Here is a 15,000-nt window from a genome sequence, read left to right as displayed (position 1 = left end):
TTAATATACTTCTTCAATATTGTACAAACAAAATAAATTATCTGTTTTGAACTTCTCAAGATCTTTTTAATGTTTTTTTTCTTTTTTTTTTAATCACCTATGTGTCTTCATGTGTGCCATGAGCAAATCCTGAGAAGTAAACATGGTGCCACAGTCGCTGCATGGATACACATATATAATGCTGACATGCTGTCTTGGTTCTATGTCTCCACTGTCCTCGACAACTGCTTCCACCGTTTCTATTGCCTCGGTACAATCTTGAATGGAATCTTTGGCTTCATAGGCAATGGCCTCGGCTCCAGCCTCTTCGATGATGTGCTCGACATCGGCCGTGTAAATCTGGCTGCCGTCGATCTCCTCGCACAACTCCGACTTGATTCTCTTGTACATGACCGAGGTTATTGGGGTCGACCTTGAGGATGCGTCTGATTCGATCTTTATTTGCACTGGCTGGTATTCCCCTAAGTGAGCAACCCTCTGGTGGGTGTCCAACCCAGGTACACTGTGGAACTTTTTGTTACATATCTTACACTGATGCTTAGGATGATTCTGCTCAGCACGGGCATGCTTCTTCATGTGACTCCTCAAATTGTAATTAGTCATAAATCTTGCGCCACATATACTGCAAACAATGCGTTTGTCGTTCAAATGAACACCTCTGATGTGAGTGCGCAAAGATTTGCTGGTTTTAAAAGAGGTTTGGCAAATTACACACTTGTAATCGCGTATGTCAAAATGACTTCTGTGGTGATCTTCGTAATACTGTTTGTGATGGAAGGCTTTGTGACACACGTTACACTGATATTTACCTTCGTTAGTGTGTAGAGCCATGTGGTTTTTATAAGTGTCTGCTGTTTTCAAAGCTAGTCCACAATACTCGCAAGTATAGACTCGGTCTTCCGAGTGACTCCTCATGTGTCGAGCTAACTTAGCTTTTGTTACTCCCTCGTAGCTGCACAGACCACAAGGAAACTGCTTCGGGTCTCCGTGCTTGTGCATTCTATGGACCTTCAAGCCAACCTTCTGTGTGAAAGTCTTCCCACATTCTTCGCACAGGTGGCTACCCGTCCAAGGAGCAATACCTAAGTGAATGTGCTGGTGGTGCGTCTCCATCTTTAACCTCGTACTGAACACCTTGTTGCACGTGGGGCAGTTGTACTTTCCTCTCAGCCACCTGTCATCCACTCCTTTTCTGTTTGACTTCTTGACCACCTGCTTTGCCCTCAACTCGTGAAATTTCCTCAACCTCACTATGCTGCCCTTAGACAAATGCATTTTCATTCTATCGTAAGCATCACTCTCACTGTTTCCCTCCTGGTCATCCTCCTCCTCCTCCTCCTCACTATTATCAGTCCCTGACTCCCTCTCTGCCTCCTGTCCTTCTGTTTCTCCCCCAAGACAATCTCGCCCTGGAAGGAAGAAACAAATTGCATGAGGGAGGAGGTGGACAAAGAGCTCCTGAGGTCTTTACACAGAGCTTAATGGTGTCTACAGGCGGGCAAGTTAAATCAGGTTATGGTCTCTGAATCGGAGTTTTCTACATGTGATACACTACCTATGAACAAGATGTGATGGCTCTTCTGCGCTTCAAGTATATTTCATTCTTCTGAGTAATTTGAGAGATAATGCATTTTGAAACAGTGATAAACAAACAAACAAACAAACACACCCACATACACAGTGAAAGGTAGTAAACAAAATTCTGGCAAAACAGGAGTGTACCAATAAAATCTCGAACATCATAGTAGCCCCTTTTCTACAATGTTTATATCTTAAGCATACCAAAGCTGTAATCTTACTTTTCCAAGTTAATTACCAGCAGCTTTTGGATCATTTTAATAGACATAATGCAAGCTTACTTGAAAAAAAGCTTTTCTTCCTTTTCAAGGTAGAACCTTTGCACATACAAAGCAAATGATAAGAAAGAGAGAGAGAGAGAGAGAGAGAGAGAGAGAGAGAGAGAGAGAGAGAGAGAGAGAGAGAGAGAGAGAGAGAGAGAGAGAGAGAGAGAGAGAGAGAGAGAGAGAGAAGAGAGAGGAGAGAGAGAGAGAAGAGAGAGAGAGAGAGAGAGAAGAGAGAGAGAGAGAGAGAGAGAGAGAGGAGAGAGAGAGGAAGAGAGAGAGAGAGAGAGAGAGAGAGAGAGAGAAAGAGAGAGAGAGAGAGAGAGAGAGAGAGAGAGAGAGAGAGAGAGAGAAGAGAGAGAGAGAGAGAGAGAGAGAGGAAGAGAGAGAAGAGAAACCAAGAGAGAGAAGAGAGAGAGAAGAGGAGGAGAAAGAGAGAGAGAGAGAGAGAGAGAGAGAGAGTGTGTGGAGTGTGTGTGTGGTGTGTGTGGTGTGTGTGTGTGTGTGTGTGTGTGTGTGTGTGTGTGTGTGTGTGTGTGTGTGTGTGTGTGTGTGTGTGTGTGTGTGTGTGTGTGTGTGTGTGTGTGTGTGTGTGTGTGTGTGTGTGTGTGTGTGTGTGTGTGTGTGTGTGTGTGTGTGTGTGTGTGTGTGTGTGTGTGTGTGTGTGTGTGTGTGTGTGTGTAAAAATGACCCCCTCCCCCATTCCCCCTTCACACAGAATCAGCAAAAATCTTTCCCAAAATGAAATCGGATAAAGTTCTCCATAACCATTTAAGTGAACTAATAACCACTTTACATTAGTATCTTTAATGAGAAACATATTTTTATATGCATGATGATATACAAACCACTTATGTTTTACTGATTAAATGACGTATCTTCTAACATACGAAGACTGAGCACAAACACGCCTCTTTCTCGTATATTACATCACATCTATGATCTCCTACAGCTTTTCATCCATTTCACCTGCGTGAAATTTCAGACAGACACAAGCACACCAAGGAAAACAAACCTCAAGGGCATTGCCATATCCCAACTGCTGACATTAGCTTTCAATTTTCTCATCTTCTAACAAACTTCTTTGGCAAAGAGCTGCCCCTTTTGTTTAAATATTAACCCTTTCCCGACGGGGCACGCGCTACGTGAAAACCCCTGCGCCAGGCCATTGCAATATTGCATTGGAAACATCACACTGGCATGACGCCCCGGCATCGGGAATTTAGCTGTGTCACACGGCTGTGATGCACCGTCGTCATAGGGTTAAGCTGAGCAAGTTATAAACAAAACAACAAAGGGAGTAGCTGGAAAACACAAAACTATGTTACATAGTTGCTAGGGATGCTCTGAAGAACAAATATGGTGAAAAAGTTTTTGGAATAATCAAGAGTTTTCCTGCTGTTCTCTTCTTTGTTTTGTTTATGATTTTTGTTTTATGTTCTAATGTGTGTGTTCTGAAACCAAGATCAACAGAAACCCTTTGAAACATTTCATACCTAACAAACAGCTGTGGTATATTTTGTGAGAATTCTCATTGATGAATACATTACTGAGAGGAACAATTGCAACTAATAATTTGAAGTTAATAGCTTTCTCAAGCTATTATGTTTGTGCTTTGTAACACAAACACAAATGCTCTCACACAGCCAACTTCCCGCCCATGCACCCCCTAAAAATGCAAAGGCACATATACATATTTGTTTATACATGTATGTATCCACATCTATCTCTTAATATCCACTGTGCATCAATTATTTCGAGTACAAAATAGCTAAGAATAACCGCTTAAATAAATAATCACTTAAATGAAGATGCTTCCAAAAGAAAGAAAGAAAGAAAGAAAGAGAGAGTGAGTGAATGAAAGTAAGAACGAAAGCCAGTGTGAGTTTCCAATGTTCTGTAAAGTATTCCAAGATAACAGTACAATCAACAGACCAGTTCACCCTACAACCCAACCATCCCCCTTTCCTATATTCTTTATATAGGACAGTCTCCTGAGAGAGACTATCTGCCACAAAATATACCAGTCAATAACATCAGGCCATTAGGATGGGAAACCATAATGACTTATTCGGTACTTGCGACTCTGAAGAAAGCTTCAGAGTCTTTTGCGGAGTGCGAATGTCAAGGTAAAGGGAAACTATTCCTCTCGGTCTTATACAAAGAAACCAAGTCAGTACTCAAAGAGATAACTATTTCATTACCTGTTGCTCGGATGTTAATTTTTGTGTATTTCTACTCATCAAATTTATTTGTAATATAGATATATGTAGGTAAGTTCAAGTAGTGTTTCTGTATGTAGAGAGAGTTAGAGTGAGAGCATGTCTGAGAATGAGAGTATCTGTGTGTGTGTGTGTGTGTGTGTGTGTGTGTGTGTGTGTGTGTGTGTGTGCAAATGCGTGTGCGTGTGTGTGTACGCTCGCGTGCACTTTAGCATGCATAGGAAAGTTTTAATCACCAATAATTTCCCATGTCACCACTCTTCCAACAGAGGTCCCTTGAAAGCCCCCTTCCATCAAAATATATCCTCTCGCAATATAATCAAGTAAATGAAACAAGCATGATTAGTGCTATCTAAATAACCTGTACATAGAATCTGCTATGTAAAAGTTAAATCAAATACTTGTGCTTACCATTACAGCTAAAAAACTGGACACAAATATCCTGAATTACAATCAATACTGCTTATGATGCTTACCTTTCTTTATTTTGCCGTACATTCTCTTCTGTTTTTTTCGAACTGGAATGAGTCCCGATTCTCCAGCTGAAAAAAAGATAATAAAAAAATAATGACAATCTGCACTATTTTCTTCTTCTTCTTCTTCAAATCTTTGCGACTTAAATATCAGAAACATTTCCAATCAACAGACTAGAGAGATAACCTACCATTCTTGACGTTCCAGTCTTCGTCGTCGTCTATTTCATCATTGTCATCCTCCTCCTGAGCATCGAGTCCGGGAGTGAATTCCTCGTCGTCTAAATCCGTGGCCGCTTGGAGGCCTAGGTCGTCAACATCATCCTCTAAATCGTCCATTTCCTCTTTCTTAATGTTTACCAAGGGAGGCTTTCTCCGCCACACCTTGGGAGTGATTTCTCTTACGCCCGACACGGGAGCTTCCTGCGAGATTGGAGAAAAACATGGGAGAAAATGTGAGCATCTACAGCCATCTCTATCACAAGCTAATCCAGTCAACTTATACACTTCATTCTTTTGTTTGTATTCATAAACCGAAAGGAACAGATTAAGACAGAAAGGAAAGAAAGAAAATGATACTTACAACTTCCGGATGAATCATATTTTCAATCTCCACTTCTTCAGGGTCTTCCTGACAAGAGACTAGAACTATTCCTTTTGAACTCTGAGAAGAGAAAGTGCGGTTAAAAGTTAGTTACTTATAAAAGTAGGACCATAAGAGGATTTTGCAAATTGGTGAACTATAAATGTAGGTATGGTTGCTTTGATGCCATTGTAGAGAGAACATGAATCTAGTGTTCTATAATGAATATGTTTTGAGCTGTACTTTAATTTCTTATCTTCTGAGAATCCTAAAAGTAAACACCAAATATGAATTCCTAAAATACTGTTATACTATGTTATATTATGGATGCCATTATTACCACAGAGAAAAAAAGTTAAAAATATTAAAAGAGTAGAAATGCTAAAGCTCTTATCTTTATGATTATAATCCTCACCTCCAACTCATCTCGTTCACCACCGCAGAGGAGCTGCAGGAAGTTTGTTGCATGGGTGGAAGTTTGTACAGTGCTCAACACCTGCTGTATACATGCAGCTACTTGTGGGTCGCACAGCTCCCTCTCGATCTGGGGTAAACATTCAGCCAACAGCTCCTCCAATCTGCAATAAGAAACATTTTTTTCTTTATGGATAATGCTACCTAGAATACTGGTGTTGTGTACTATCGTCATCCCATACAATTTTCATCCTATATCTCATACTTTATTAAAGAGAGGTGAGGGCTTCAAAAGTTGGCAAGGAGACAGACTAAGTTTTGAAAAGAAAAGAAAAGAAAAGAAAAGAAAAGAAAAGAAAAGAAAAGAAAAGAAAAGAAAAGAAAAGAAAAGAAAAGAAAAGAAAAGAAAAGAAAAGAAAAGAAAAGAAAAGAAAAGAAAAGAAAAGAAAAAATTCTGGTCAGTACTATTACTTTCCTGAAAAAAATTCTTCAATTAATAGGAGCATTTGTATAGTGATATAAAATATATAAAGATTCTCTGTTGGTCTATATGTGTTCTCTAATATCTGCTATCTTCTTTCCCAACTAAAAACATCAAGATATTCTGCTCCAAGAAATAAATCATTCAGAGTATCCTTTCTTTTGCGATCTACACTTCAATAAATAAAAAAGTGAAGTCTTTTGACCATATTCATAAGCAGTGTAAATACCTCTTAGGTGGAGCTTTTGCAAATGTGATTGCATTTTGGTATTGAAACACCATAGAATGCAAAGCAAGATGATCCTCCCATTATTTTAGGTCTCTAATATAATGGGAGAATGCTGGAATGATTGCAAAATTTGTTTACATAGGAAAAAAGATCCAGACAATAACTTATATGTTGTTTAAAAATTTGATGTGAGGAATATTATTTGAAGATGCCAAGGAGAGATTTTGGCAAATTTCAGTTTCAGAAGAATTAAGATTCATTCTATTTCATTCAAGGGCATTAGCAGAATTTTAGTTACATTTGCCATTATGAAGATGAATTATCAATAGACTTGCTGCAAAATATTTATTTAGCAAAATAAGTTTCTATGAATAATTTGTACATGTGACTTGGATAACGGTTGTTATAACGTTATAAGACTCATCTTGCTCACATTTTTTTAAAAACAAGTACAAAGTCCCGTAAAAACTAGTCACAAAATCTTCTCACACCATCTATGAACATAGCTGATAAGCTTACAATATATTAAATAAAAGGCTCAAAACAAAGAAACCTCACCTTTCCCAATCGACACCTGAACAACTGGGGCACGAAGCCAGAGGTTCTGCGGTTAGATTACACTGAACCTTCACTTCACGAAGGGGCTGTCTTGTGTTTGAATTTCGCATAGCATCCTGCATAGAAGAAAATGCATATTAAGAATCCATGTTTTGTGAATATCAAGTCTACTACTTTTATGTAGCAATACACAGATACTGAACATGCAGCAAACAATGACAAGAATGACATTCTGCTAGGTACAAAAAAACAACAAAAAAACAATAATACAACAATATAGGCAAACCACACACTGCATCATTTTAATCAACACGAACACAAGTAATAAAAAAACATACGCAGCAAACTCCCTCAAACTCACTGTCTGTGTGCATATGTCTCTAATTCTGGGGGGCCGTCCTTTTGGCTTGGGTGGAGGAAATCGCAGTTGGCTTGGCTGGCTCACGTTCTCACCATAGTCTTCCGGCTCGCTCTCGCAGGGGTTCGTCTCTTCCAGTTCCTCCACCTCGCCTGGCCTTTCGTTTTCTTTGTCTTCTTTTTTGACGCTCGAAAGCAGCTGTTTCCTTCTTCGCCCGGCTAGGCCACCTGACTGTTGTACTGAAGCTCCCGGACTACTTTCTAGGCTAATTTCTTCCTCTTCTTGTGGCTCGGACTTGATCAATGGAATTCTGAAAGAAGAAAGCATGTCTTTAACTCCTTGACAATGAGTCTTTTGAAAAAAGAAAGATGGAAAGAAGCAAAAATGAAAAGAAAGAAAGAATAAAAGCAAATAAAACATACTTGGTATTCCCACAAAAAACTTCATGTTTGGACAGAATAATACAAACAACGCAAGCAATACTTACAGCTCTGCCCAGTCATAATTCTTATTGGGTTTTGGTGTTCTTTTGGGCCTTCCACTGGCTAAGCCCATCTTGATTTTCTCTGCTTCCTCTGCTAAAAGCTGAAAATATGAAAACATCAAAGTAGTGTTCATTGGCATGCACTTTGTAAAGCTTAATAATCTTATAACTCTCATCTGGTATAATTTAAATAAACTAGATATCCTGTATAGAAGATTATGATTTTATTAACAAAAACATGTGAGATCTAAATGATAATGTAATTTATTTGTATGGTGGGTCTTCATGCAACTTATACTATATCACTCAATCTCTTTACATTTCATAAAAACTAAGGAATACAAACCATATCACAGGTTTTTTTCTTTCTGGTCTTTCCTTTGGTTTTGGTTAATTTGGTTGGGTTGAGTAAATGTAAACTGCACATATATATCTGGGTACTCTTCTTGCTGTGTCTGAAATGTTCATAAAAAAATGGTGGTAAGTTAATTTTAAATCTCTCTCTCTCTCTCTCTTTCTCTTTCTCTTTCTCTTTCTCTTTCTCTTTCTCTTTCTCTTTCTCTTTCTCTTTCTCTTTCTCTTTCTCTTTCTCTTTCTCTTTCTCTTTCTCTCTCTCTTCTCTTTCTCTTTCTCTCTCTCTTCTCTTCTCTCTCTCTCTCTCTCTCTCTCTCTTTCTCTTTCTCTTTCTCTTTCTCTTTCTCTTTCTCTTTCTACCTTTCTTTCTTTCTTTCTCTCTCTCTCTCTCTCTCCCTCCAAATCTTTGCATGCATCTTGAAATCACACAAAAAGATATTTGGATAAGCATTGTGCCTACTTGGAATTCTATTAGTGGCATTGCAATGTCTATTCGTAAAATCTCACAAAAAATCAGTCTAATTATCATCCTCACCCATAGGATGTCATCTTTAAGAGACCCCAAGTAAGGCACAAATTTCAAAAGCAATGAAGTCTAATTATACTAAACAAATTGGTAATTAATGCAAAAACAGATCATTTACACTTAGGTAGCCTGAATATAATTACATTAGATTAACAACAAAATTTCATATAGACATACTGTGATAGGTCCAGCAGTTTTTTGCTGTTCTCATCATCTGAGACAGGGATGTATGTTACACTGGATTCTGTTCTGTCCGATCTTGACTCGCAGTCCTCTATGCAACATTTCTTTATTGCACTTGCAGACTCCTAAAAACAATAAAAATAGGGGATAATATTAGAGAAAAATGATCTTTTCTAATAACAATAAATATAGGCATCTTAAATAATCCAATTAAGTTTCCACCTGAAAAAGAGTCATCCTTTTCAACACAACCAAACGCACCGTTGCCTAGACATTATCCGCGCTCTTCTGACACTTACCTTATCGGAATGCTGTTCCTCCTTCACGGTCTTGAGGTTAAGGCTCGCCAGGGTAGCTCTCTTGGAACCCTCAGAGCCCCCTGCTACAGCTCCCCCGCGGTCTTCTCTTACAGGTCTGAAGTGAACTGTCTGGGTCTCACAGTCAAAGTTTTCATTGTTTGGCTCTCTTCTACATCTTAAGAATACCTGATGTTGGATGAAAATTGAAGTTGCATTATTGTCACTGCTTAGACACGGAAAGAAAAATATATTCAAATATCTATAAATTCAAACTCCCACAATATTATAAAGAATGATCTCTCTGCCATGTTACTAGTACCTAAGTAATTTTCAGCACATGTAAAAACTTGCATGCATCATCTGTAATCTCCTTTCTTACAGCTTGCTTAACTAGATGAGCACTAGATGCATTACATTTTCTTTCTTTCTCTTCGGTAAACTAAAGGAATATCACCAACGTTGTATCCACTTAAATCAACATCTTAGCTATATTGCATCCAGCAACATTACTAGTACCTAAGTAATCTAAGTACCTAAGTTGTATCCAACTAAATCAACATCTTAGCTATATTGCATCTGGCCACATTACCTGTGTTGCATCCAGGTTTTCTCCTGTATCTCCTCTCCACATGGTCCCCTGGCTAACAGTGCCATCCTCATGCTCTTCCTCCTGAGAGACTTCCCCCGTGTCTTCCTCCTCGTACTCGTCCAGCTTCGACGCATCTAAACGTGTGAAGTTCTCTTCCGTCAGTGTTAGGACTGTCTGAGTTTCTGGGACCTCTCTGGAATTTCTGTCTTGTAGATGTTTGGCTGACTCTCTTGCTGTGCTGTTGGATCCTGAGATAAAACATTCATGATGAAGTGTGTGTTTACCTTATCCAGACTAATAGAGAGATATAAAAGATACTGAGGGTTTTCACTGTATTTTAAAAGTCATGCACTATGCATGCCGATTTTGCCTGATAATGAAACACAACCACCTTAACCAAAAGTTGGTGCAATAACCAGTAAAGAATAGGGGAAAGGGCAAGGGGAAGAAAAGAGAGAGAGAGAGAGAGAGAGAGAGAGAGAGAGAGAGAGAGAGAGAGAGAGAGAGAGAGAGAGAGAGAGAGAGAGAGAGAGAGAGAGAGAGAGAGAGAGAGAGAGAGAGAGAGAGAGAGAGAGAAGTAAGAGAGGGAGAGAGGAGAGGAGAGGAGAGGTGAGGAGAGAAGAATCTATACGTACTGTGATCTTCGTCTTGCAGTTCCTCCACTTTCCTCTTGTGGGACCTTCTGCCATGGCCGCTCATGATGCCAGTGCTTGTGTTCTTTGCCGTTATCAGTTCTGTAATGACGCAACATTCCAGTCTTATGATTCTACTCAATAAGGGAATGACAAGAGTGACACTGGTGCTTCTACATACACCAGAATTGACAGGAGTATTCTTAATTAAATGTATGTATAGGGAAAAGAAATGTGTAATACCTTACTATCTAATGAAACAAATGAAAAAGAAAATATATGAGAATGAATAATTTCAGAGCATTATGTGTGTAAGGTTCTGATACTTTAAATTTCAACTTCTTTTTCTGGTGCAAACAATTAAACTTTCAGTTATATCTCAACAACTCCATGATTGGAAGTGGAAAAATTAAGTTCTAAAAGCAATGCGCATTGCCTGCAAAGAAACCAGTTTCCTATGCTCTAAAACTGACTGGCAAATTGTTTGAAAAATGGTATATATATCTTAAAAGAGTTTTTCATTGATAATGATGTCACTGACTAAATCAAGCATAGCAATGTGCACTGCTTCCACTGAATGATTTAGCTCTTTCCCACCCAGGGCACAGTACAAATCTAAGTTATGAGAGAATCTAAGTCACCAAATCTAAGTCTTTAGATATATTAAATTATAAACCTGGACTCTTCTGCTCTCAAATTAGACTTCAACTACTTCTCAATTCCTGTTGATTAGAAGATCAAGTTTCTCATTAATTGTAATTTAAGGTGTTTTACTTTTAACCCAATCCCGACAATAAGTAGAAACCCCCTATGCTGGGCCTATGTAACATTGCAACGGGAACGTCAAACTGGTGTGTCACCCCCGTCATTTGGCATTTAGCTGTGTCACACGGGTGTGATGCACCGTCGTCAAAGGGTTAATATAATCACATTAAATGAACTCTATCCAATTCTACCTAAAACTTGCTGTGATCTGTGACAGGAAGCCTACAAAGTCCAACTCTATTCAAGTGCAGTGAATGCTGTTCCCTCCATGCCTTTAGTGTTTTGACAAAGGTCAACACATCAGCCCCATTTTCTATAGTAAGTCGGAACTTGTAGAGACCTTCCCGGCCATTTTCCATCAAATAAAGAACTGGTCCGAGCATTATCTTGCTGAGTATACATGGCAGCGCTTGTTGGGCTTTGCTGAAGCACAAACCGCACCGCTACACTATCATGTTGGTCTGTACACTGTAAGTCTTCCATCACAGCTCACTGTAAGTTCTAATGGGATTTGGAAAGAACACAGCCGATAAAATTATGGGATGTTCTATTTTGAGAAAGCCACTGCAGGTCTTATAAGAAAAAATATACATTTTCCTTATATTAAGTTTGAGACTTTATGAAAAGTTAGATTAGGTTCAACTAGTTTATTCCTTTTTGATTGGTAAGAGAAATAACAGGAAAAAAACAAACAAATAACATTCTAAAATTTTGATCTGCTTCTAAACCCAAAATGGTTCTTCAATAAAAAATAATTATGTGCTGTCGATACTAAATAAATTGTTATATATGGCTTGCTGTTGATACCTATTGTGCAGATATAGAATTTGTGGAAACTAACAATAACAATGGTAATGGCTCCAATAGCTGGGAAAGACAAAAAGTGCATCACTCATATTGCTGGGTAAATGTATAAAAAATAATAACTCCATCCTGATGGGTGTCATGACATACAAGACAGCCCAGATTTGGCCTAAATGACAAGTGTCAATGCATATGATGCAATATTGGACACTGTTCTGTTTCATGACCATCATGGCACTAATTTCTGGGCTATAGCCTTCTCAAGTCCCACTAAACTTTTATTTGGTGATGGTTTTACGGGAAAATACTACGTAGGCAAGTCTGTGGAGCAAGGATGCGGAAAAAGATTTCCTCCGTCCCTTTCCATTTTGAAGTCGGAAATATTCCATCCTGACGGCCAATTAGCAAGCTCAAGCTTCTGTCCACAATGGGTTAACAACAATAAATCATCCTAATAAGCACATAACAGTCTGAAGAGTTCCACACCCTATGTCCCACCTAATAGTGAAGTTACACAGAGATTTATGAGAGTTAGTGAATTAATAGGCGATGACCAATGTGAGAGGCAAAAGCAAGCAAAACCTTCACCACATGTATTCAGGCAAGATAGAAATTAGTCTAGTTCTTTGACATTTAATTGCTCTATATTGCAGAAATCTACATGGCCTTTTGCTGAAGCATGAGAGGCACAAGGTAACCCAACTCTCTTGAGTGTTGTTATCAGCGATAGAGATGGTTTGCGTTGTTTAAAAGCTTCTTTGTCGTCAGAATAAATATTAAAAATTCTAACAATGAGAAATCTATCTGAAATTACCTAAGATTTGAAATCTAATTCTCTATTTTTGCTTTAATTTCTCTAGGAACAGAGTTGAAATACATGGAACCCAGATTGTATTTTTTTCCTTGTGAAGAAAACACCAAAATAGTAAATTAAGCATTTGCCGTTAACCTATTGTGGATAGGTGTCATGACATACACGACACTCCATTTAGACCTAATAGATAGGCGTAAATGCATACATGATGCAATATCAGAAGCTGCTCACAGTCATAATGTATTATAACTGCAACAGCACTAGTCTCGGAGCTACAGCTTTCTAAAGTCAGCCTAATCCTTGTTTTGTGATGGATTTAACCCGTTGCCGATGGGGTTATTTTGAGTCCAAATGGTTGAAACGTCAGGAGATTTCAAGCACGTAAGCCTAATGCCTCGGGATTCTCGCCCGCACTGGCTATGGCCAAGCGTTATATGCCCGATCACCTGGCACACCAGCCAGGAGGATAGCTATGACAAAATATCTCGTCCCCGGCAGCTGATGCTGCCACCACTTGACTTGATATCTTGTCACCTGTCGTTAACCCAATCCCGACAGGCCCAGCGAGAACTGGCAACACCCTACACCAGACCTATGTAATATCGCCTGTGCAACAAGAATGTGCAACAAGAAAAAGCAACAAATATATCAACGCAGGAAGAAGACTAAACTTCACAGTCTGGCTTGGAAGTGACATAATATTCTTCTTCTTCTTTCTTCTTTAATAGGGTTTTAGAGGACATAACATTGTTAAAACTCCCAAAACACAACAAAAGCAGTAATTTGAGATTCTAGATAAATGCCAAATCCACAAACTTACAAAACAGAAGACAAAAAGCTAATAATAAGTCGTTAGTGAAGATACTGTCACGAAAAATTACATAAAAATAACAGCCAGAAATTCGCCTCCAAAATACCGTGTTTTCGTTGAGGAAGAAATTCATAATTCATTGTTTTTTCACTTGATTTCGGATGATCTACATACTGCAGTCTGGTTCTTTATGATGTTATGCATCATAGAGTCACTAACACCACCGCTAAACGACTAATAAGAAGAAGTAATTCCTTATCCAACTCTTAATGGCAAAAATTGGCAGGAAAAACAAACCTTTGTTTATACTCCCGTATCCCTATAAACATGAATATAAACAAAACGAAATACATCATTAGAAAAAAAATTGTGCGTACACCCACGACCATGCATTAATAAGGAAATATCCTCTAAATCCTAGAGTGGAAGGGATAATATTCCATCCGTTTCTCGCGAAAAAAAAACTTTCTTACCCTCAGCTTCCCTTACAAATGGACGCTCTACGACGATGGTCTGAATCTTGTTCTCTGGTGCCGCGCGCGCGAGACTTTTTGCGTAGATTGTGTGGACGGGCTCGGCGCAGCTGGCTTAACTCGCTTCTCATTGGTTGAGGGGGTTTTCCGGGAGCCAATGAGTGTTTAGGTAAGCTTCGCGTTCCTCTCGCGGATCTTTGGTTAAATGATGGAAGTACTTGGTTCAGGGGTTTGAAATTTTTTTGAATTTTATTATTACCGTATTTCTTAAATATGGTTGGTGGATTTTGGTATTTAGATATTTCGGTTTTTACAACGAATGTAGCGTAATCGAAGTGTCTTTTAAAATCGCGGTTCCTCTTCGTATTAACATGAATATTCCAACAGCGATGCTATGAAACAGAAGAAAAAAATACAAAAAAAGAAGGAATATATGAAATACCTATATCTATTCTTTAAGAAAAAAATAATCTGTTATAAAGACAGGTGTCCAGAAAGAGTAATGTTATCTTAGGAGAAGCGATTAATGAATACTGGCTGTATCTTCAACTTATCCAGAATGTTTGTTGTTTGTTAATAAAAAAAAAAGTTTCTTGTATTTTCTTTATAGATAAAGACCTCCAGATTTTTATCCTTTGTTGGCCTAGGTATTTGGACTCTCCATCAGTATCTCTTGTAGACTCAATGTTATGTGTTATTACGCAAAACGGGTGTTTTCTATTTATGATTATGGATTATCATTATTGCTGTTATCATTATTGTTATTATCCGTGTCGTTCTTCTTATTATTAGTGGTATCATCATTACATTATCATTTTTATCCATATTACTATCATTATCATAATTTTATTTTTCTTGACATTGCTAGTAGTACTGTTATCATAATTAGTGTCATTATCCTTATTAACATTATTTTTGTTATTATCATTTTCATTATCATTCTTATCTGCATCATTATTATGATTATCATCATCATGATTATGATTATTATTATTATATTTATGATCATGATTATCATTTTGATTATCATCATTGTTATTATTGTAATCGTCATTACCAATGTTATTACTATTATCACTATCACCGCTGATCATCGTTGTCATTACT

The 15,000-nt window shown here is 38.2% G+C and overlaps 1 protein-coding gene across 8 annotated transcripts in view; it reads right to left on the bottom strand.

Moving 5' to 3' along the window:
* LOC122258149 (uncharacterized) overlaps positions 1-13,979 on the bottom strand; it is a 28,531-nt gene extending 14,552 nt beyond the window's left edge. For 2 of the 8 annotated variants that reach the window (XM_043023932.2, XM_043023930.2), the window contains exons 1-13: positions 13,894-13,979; positions 10,230-10,328; positions 9,595-9,842; positions 9,006-9,191; positions 8,701-8,831; positions 7,990-8,098; positions 7,647-7,744; positions 7,163-7,469; positions 6,802-6,917; positions 5,535-5,697; positions 5,120-5,200; positions 4,728-4,959; positions 4,540-4,605 (exon numbers count right to left, since the gene is read on the bottom strand). In XM_043023932.2, the coding sequence (XP_042879866.2) occupies positions 4,540-4,605; positions 4,728-4,959; positions 5,120-5,200; positions 5,535-5,697; positions 6,802-6,917; positions 7,163-7,469; positions 7,647-7,744; positions 7,990-8,098; positions 8,701-8,831; positions 9,006-9,191; positions 9,595-9,842; positions 10,230-10,293 (1,801 nt within the window). In that variant the 5' untranslated portion in view covers positions 10,294-10,328; positions 13,894-13,979. Of the gene's footprint in view, positions 1,410-4,539; positions 4,606-4,727; positions 4,960-5,119; positions 5,201-5,534; positions 5,698-6,801; positions 6,918-7,162; positions 7,470-7,646; positions 7,745-7,989; positions 8,099-8,700; positions 8,832-9,005; positions 9,192-9,594; positions 9,843-10,229; positions 10,329-13,526; positions 13,748-13,893 lie in introns of those variants that run through there. The other 6 variants (XM_086542799.1, XM_086542797.1, XM_043023927.2 and 3 more) reach the window with 5 other exon arrangements.
* Between the last annotated feature and the right edge of the window lie 1,021 nt (positions 13,980-15,000).

Source organism: Penaeus japonicus, unplaced genomic scaffold, assembly GCF_977035675.1.
Source record: "Penaeus japonicus unplaced genomic scaffold, GWHDUDI00000001_assembly GWHDUDI00000012, whole genome shotgun sequence".
NCBI classification, from domain to species: domain Eukaryota; kingdom Metazoa; phylum Arthropoda; class Malacostraca; order Decapoda; family Penaeidae; genus Penaeus; species Penaeus japonicus.
This window is presented reverse-complemented; position numbering and strand designations above follow the sequence as displayed.